The sequence below is a fragment of the Rhagoletis pomonella genome, unplaced genomic scaffold (genome assembly GCF_013731165.1).
Source record: "Rhagoletis pomonella isolate Grant_MI unplaced genomic scaffold, Rhpom_1.0 Rhpom_scaffold_00001, whole genome shotgun sequence".
In the NCBI taxonomy this organism is placed as follows: domain Eukaryota; kingdom Metazoa; phylum Arthropoda; class Insecta; order Diptera; family Tephritidae; genus Rhagoletis; species Rhagoletis pomonella.
The window spans coordinates 23,061,792-23,068,580 of NW_023458555.1; the positions used below are offsets into that span (position 1 = coordinate 23,061,792).

General features: G+C 32.4%; 1 protein-coding gene across 1 annotated transcript in view; it reads left to right on the plus strand.

Moving 5' to 3' along the window:
- Positions 1–915: 915 nt before the first annotated feature.
- LOC118741038 overlaps positions 916–6,789 on the plus strand; it is a 29,464-nt gene continuing 23,590 nt past the window's right edge. Inside the window, exon 1 of the mRNA XM_036472874.1 lies at positions 916–965. Within this exon, the coding sequence (XP_036328767.1) occupies positions 916–965 (50 nt within the window). The remainder of the gene's footprint in view (positions 966–6,789) is intronic.

Genomic DNA, 6,789 nt, shown 5'->3' on the forward strand with positions numbered 1-6,789 from the left:
AAGTTATCGAAATTTATCGAATCATCGAAGTTTATATTTATTGAAAATCATCGAGTCGCCCATGCTTATTGAGTTATCGAAACATATCAAATTGTTCAAATTGATCAATCTTTATTGAGTTTTCGAAATTTATAGCCACAGAAAATTAGTTGTCGAAATTTACGGATAGTTATCGTGCCATAAAGATTTATATGATTATCGAAATTTGTCAAGTAAATGAATTTCATAAGTTTATCGATATTTATTGAATTAACCGTATTTATGGAGTTAAGGTTATTTATCGAGCTACAATAATACATCGAGTTTTTTGAAATCTTCGAGTTATCGATGTTTATTGATTTACTGAATTTCTCGATTTATCGAATGGAGGTTCTTGGATTTTTTTTTAATATATTGAGTTATCGAAATTTAATCGTTTTTGTCATTCATTTCTTCATCATCACACTTATCTTTACTACAAAGTTTTAATTCAAACACAAAGTAAAACAAAATTCGAAAACAACTCAAATTGAACAGGTTACAATAACAAAAATATGCACAAGCCAACCAATTTTAAAACCGTAAAAAACTTTCCTCATTTACAGAAAAATAACTTTCCAAAGGGGTTCGGTCCGCCGGACAAATTTTATGTTAGCGTATTAATATATAGATGACTTTTACTTTTTTTTCTCTAGGCCCAGAAGGTTTGTTTTTATCAACTGTCACCATGACGTTTTTCCACTACATATAATAGAAACACTAAGCGCCTCTATGAAATGTTTCCCCGCCTTAGGTGTAATGACGATTTTAACCTATATACATATGTATTTCTATTTGTATGTACTTGTAAGCAAGAACTAGACTCGATGTCAGTATCCGAAATGGCCGTCAGTAACATTTCTTTATTGACAATATTTCCAGTTTGGCCAATGGGTTATGGAGGAAAATAACTCACCAACTGGGTTAGAAAAGAACCCAGTCATGAGGTAAGTTGATGTTGTTGCTTTTATAAGCAACGTTATAGATTTAAAGCATATCATATTTGTATTTCATAAAAGTATATGAAAAAGTTTTTTTTTATATTATTAATTTAGTTTTAGTTTCAGTTTATATTTATTTTTTGTGCTCACCGCCTGGAAAAATTAGTTATGTGGACATTATAAAGAACAACTTATAAAAGTGAATTAAAGCTATTGTCTTCTTAAATCACTAAATCTTTTGAACCCTAGTAAATATTTTAAGTACTAACTAGCTTTAGCTGTTGTTGTTATTGTTCTTGAATTCGGAAAGAGTATATCAATCGCCTTCGCAACCAGAGTTGTAAAGGATAGACGCAAATTATTCAAAACCCTCTGCCTGAGGAATCTGCTCTATTTCCGATCGAGCGAGCCTTAGTGTTAATGAGGAATCAAATAAAAATACCTACATAAATAAGTATATATGTAGAAATTGTCTGAGCTGATTTCAGACCTCTGACCCTCAGACCTCGGGTTGTAGTAGTCAGCAATGTCAAATAAATATGTAAAAAGTACCAAAAGCGGCAAGTCATTTAATTTTCAACAGAGCGAATCATTTTATGTTATTTGTCACTAAAACAAAGCCTACAAACCTTGCATATACACGTAAAAACAAGTACGTTAATATGTATGTATGTATCTGAGTAAACATTGGCTACCCTTATGTCGGAAATTTCTGTACTTCCAAATAAACAGAAAACTAGCCACTTGAACAGAAACAAAAAAACAGCAGCTAAATGAAATAAGCAAGTACGCGACAACAAAAAAAAAACGCGTGCGTGTTGTTGACAAATTTGCGTGTCATTGACAATTGAAAAAAAAACAACAACAAAGAAATTGTACATAACAAATAAATAACAGCTGCTGGCTTAGCGTGTATACAAGGAATTTGTAGCAATTTCACCTGCATACACGCATTTATAAAGACACTTAATATATCGTGATTGCATATATTATTAAAGTTAGTGATAGTTATTAAAGTCCACATGCACTAAGCTGCAACTACCTGCATGCCCAGCAAATAAGCTGGCGGTACTTAAACTATGTAGTTAATTGCTAGTCCATTTGGAAAACTTCTTCTTATCTCATAGTTAACAGATATACGTATTGAAGTCTACTGTGTTCTTTAAGATATATTTTAATTATAAATTCTGACCTTTTATTAAAAATTTGTCATAAGTTTTCAATCTTGTGATTCGTGAGCTTCAAACTTGATTATGTTGAAGGGAGTGTGTAATCAAAGAAGAACTTTCGAATCAAAATTTTAACTTTTCTACAAGAAGAATAAACGGAGTTAAAGGACATCTTTTTTACACAGTAAAGTTTTAGTGCTTTACAATTTTCTCAATACAGCAAATACCAAAAATGTTGTTTTTGGAAATATTAACGATTATCGATATATTAATCGGTTGTTTATCGATATATTCATCCCTATGTTTTCCGATATCTATTACCTATTTATTACCTATCCATACGCTTATCGATTTTTCTGGTTGCAATTTGATAGTTCGATTTGTATACTTTTTTAAGGAAATAAAGTAGCTCATTATATTTGTATTCGGATTTGTACTCGAATACGCTTAACGAAACTTAATATTGCGCAATGATTTGTATTTACATTGCTTTGAATTAAAAAAAAAAAAAAATAAACTTTGGACAACAGTGCGTATGAGCAACGCATTGCATTGGATACAAGTTTCAGCAGCATTGAATCGTTATTTCATTCTTCCCCGCGTCTTAAATAACCTCTTTTTTCTATTCTATTCTATTCTATGAGAATGTCCTCGCCGTTATCTATCGAACTGAAATCTGGTTTGTTCCCGAAACACTTTAAGATTATATTGTCCTTTTAATTCAAATACTTTTGGACTGTTTTAAGTTAGCTTGCAATTCCTCTGTGAAAAATAACTTCCTCGCGATCACCTTGAGCCCAAATTTAGTTACCAATTACAACATTTAGCAGAGCTGAGCGCATTTTACTTGTGGGAGTACCTAATTTTAAAAATCTGTAAGCTCTATTAATTATAAACTTCCAGCACCGTTACTCATTTGATTTTAGCCCCACTAACTATTTCCATATAAACGGTGAACTCTTTAAATGTTGCCCGATTCTGGTATTCTGAGGTCTTCTGATTCGGTTTTCCAGTACTTCTCCATATATATTCGAAGCTTTCGAAACCGCCTCGATCGTGGCATTTTTTAGCATAGGAATTCAGGAGCAGTTTATCCTGGATTGCCAATTTTTTGCATTGTCGGACAGCGACGAATAAGTGGTGTTCAGGAAACTATTCTATGCCGGTTAATAGTGAAAATCTACCTATGCTATCCCTAAATTCAATGAGTGCAATACTCGAAACGATATTGAAGAATATTCATTATAGAATAAGACAAGTGTGGCTCAGAGAAAACTTAGAGTTGACGCATTTGATCATTTTTACTTGAAAATGTACCAATCTTGGTCTCCATCCAAGCTAGGAAGAACCACGCTAGTACTAAATCATTTAAAACATATCTAGCAACTAATATGAACAGTATATTTAAATTGGATAATTGGAAAAATTAAAGCTCCAGTAAATTATGAACAGGAAATTCTAGTTTTAAAGTACCACAATAAAAAATCCAACTTATCTTAATTTGAATGAACTTTCTGAAGCGAGCTGAGCAAAAAAGAAAAACAAGACTTTATAGAAAAGTAACAGAATCAAACAAATATAAAAATCGTCAACAACAATTTGCTGTATTCCTATTTATGCCAGTAATCGCTTCGGCGAATAGACGCTTATTTAAATGACATCAAAGTTCAACGTTGAATGGAACATGGCGGAAAACTGGTTAGACAACAATAATGTGGCTGACATGTGGTATTAACAAGCAACAAAAACTCTCATTAGCTACGCGGCAAAATGCTAATTTAACTGATGCAACAACAATTGGTCTTTGAACAGCCAACACCGCCCTCTGTTGCATAATAGTGCAACACTTTTCCGCTGAGAATTTTCAAGTAAATATTTGCATTTAATACATAAATATGTACACTAGGGCGGGCCAATTTGCAGGGGAGACTTTTTCGACTATGCGAGTATTGCACAGAAGGATTCTACGTGCAATTCTAAGCAAATTTGCAGACGAAATCATGGGTCTAAAATCAATTTGGAGTTTGCCAAATTGCAAAAAAGGGTTACTTAGCATTTTTCTGTAGTATCGTAAAGAAGTGCTTAAATTTTGTACAAAAACATGCTATAAGGGGTTTTTTCGTATGAGGAATCCATTTTTGGACTTATCTTTTTCCCAAAAATTCGACCAGGGGGCGCAGCAGTGAAAATTTTCACATTTTCTTCGAAACATATTTTCGCAATTTAGAAAACTCCGCCCTAATGTACGCACATTTATGTATAGTGTAATTTTAAGAGTTTTATACCAAACAAAATTGTGGCCACATTTGTGTTAGTTAAACTGTAGCTAATAAGCTGTTATAAAACCGTTTGGCAATCAACATTTGGTTACCACTTAGAACATACTTTGCGACATAGAAACTATGCGGTACTATGTGGCTTACAAGCTCTTTTATCGCGCACGTGAATGAGAGTAAATACTACGAGTGTACATACAAACATATGTATGTGTATTAGTGCTAAGTACTGGAATAAATAATTCGCATGGGCATCATTACGCCTATTTAGAGCTGCAATTGGAATGAGGTGTAAATTAAGTTAAAATGAGCGCAGAGGGACCTTACATACACGAATATGGAGTTGACTTGCAAGTACAAAATGTTTTCAAATTATTACAGGCACAATTATGTGAATATCATAGAAGCTTATGTACAAATATAGAATTCTAAGATTTTAATTATTAAATTGCTACTATTTAAATGATTTTTGCATCGTTTACTTATTCATTTTTATTGTTGCCTCAAATGAAATGCACCAACAAAATAGCCATTTTAAATTCACACAATGACTACGCTCTGATTGCAATCTATTCGTATAATTGATTGAAAGCCCTGCGGTGCAAAAATAGCGAGGTATTAAAATTTATTTAGTTATACGAAATTCGTGATGCAATTAAATACAAGCGGGTGTGTAATTGCATGAAAAGCGTTTCGATAATTGATTCAACATAAATTTAAGCAAATAATTTTAATCAAAACAATCGTAAGTAGCTACATACATATGTATATGCATGCCTGCACATTAGGATGCATAGCTTTGCATACAAAAAATAGGTATTGTTTTACCGTCGGAATTATATGATTTGTTAAATTTTCAGCCATTCGCCAAAATATTTCTGAAAAATCTTAAGATTAACATGAGCTAGAAAGATGTGAAATTACCTCCCAAAATCGAGTTTTTTGTAAATGAAATTAGTGTTTAAAAATATTTTTTCCAAAACGTCACCTCAGATGATAGCAGATCTTAAGTTTAAAAGGCGTGCATATAAATGTTTGAAAATTTTATCACCGAAATCGAAATAATGAGATTTTTGGAGAGATTTTCAAATAGGTCTAGTTCACGTAAATCTTAAAATTTTTCCAAAATAATTAGATATGATTAGTCTTAAGATATAAAAATTTTATAATTGTAGGTGAAAAATTCAACGTTTTTTGGTGAGGCATCCTAATGTGCATATGCGCTTTGTTAATAAATATTGTGTAATATCACTTAATGGCAATTTGATTTTGTATTTCCGATGAAATAGAAAAAAATCGTATAAATATTCATCACAACGTCTTAAAGCTCAATGAGGCAGTCTGCTGTTATTAATGAATCATGCAAGGAACTAAAGAAAAAATAAAATTGAGGGAATTTTCTATATACTATATGTATATATCGATATACAGTAAGTCCTTCCTCCATTCCGCCAAAGCGGGTAAATTTTTACCAGTTTGCATGCCTTAGAGGATTTTTAAAGTAATACTTTTTCCCTTCACATTGCTGAATGTACATATAAATTCTGAATTTATATCGAATCGTTCAGCAAATACGATTTTACGAAATATCTCCACACAAGTGCCATGAACTAGAATTTTTTTGTCAAAATACAATAGACACTGAGGGACAAAAATACCACCAATATAACCTCACTAGCTAAATAAGTGTTGGCGAATCGAACGTGGCTATTCAAAATTTTTCAATATCGCGGAAGTAGAACGATAACAGCAACGATAACGATAACTTCAGAAACATTGGGGGATAAAGGTTAGACACTATTCGCATCTGGACGGGAAAATTTATGAAGGAAGCGTAGGTATATTCGGCAACTTAAACTACTGAAGTTTCATTGAGGAATTTCTGGCGAAGGGTTTGTATAAAACACTGAAATCGACCCTGATGATAATTATGACACTTAAGTGTACAAGACAGAGATAGAGCGACGATGGTGAACCGTTGATGAAATTAAATAGGTGACCTCGACAACTTTGCAGAGTGTACCTGATCTCAGCACTAATAGGCCAATGATGATCGCCACTCCGAGAAAAATACGACCAACAGAAACAAGAAGATTGTCTATATCAAAAGCTTCTAGGTTTAGGGGGAAAACAGGTAAAAAAAATTTAAAAAAAAATCTATAGAGATCATCGATTTTATGTGAGTTTTTTTAATTTTTTACAAAGTTAAAAACTCGGGGCTTATGTGGTTTTTGTTAAATAGAGCTATACTTCCATAAGAAATTTCATAAACGTTAAATACATAAATAGCTAAACCTTGATAAAATATCGCTAGGGAGGTCCAATAACAGTTATGTCGGAATTTTAATGCTCTCAGCCCGAAAAAATCATACCCTTCTTTTTTTT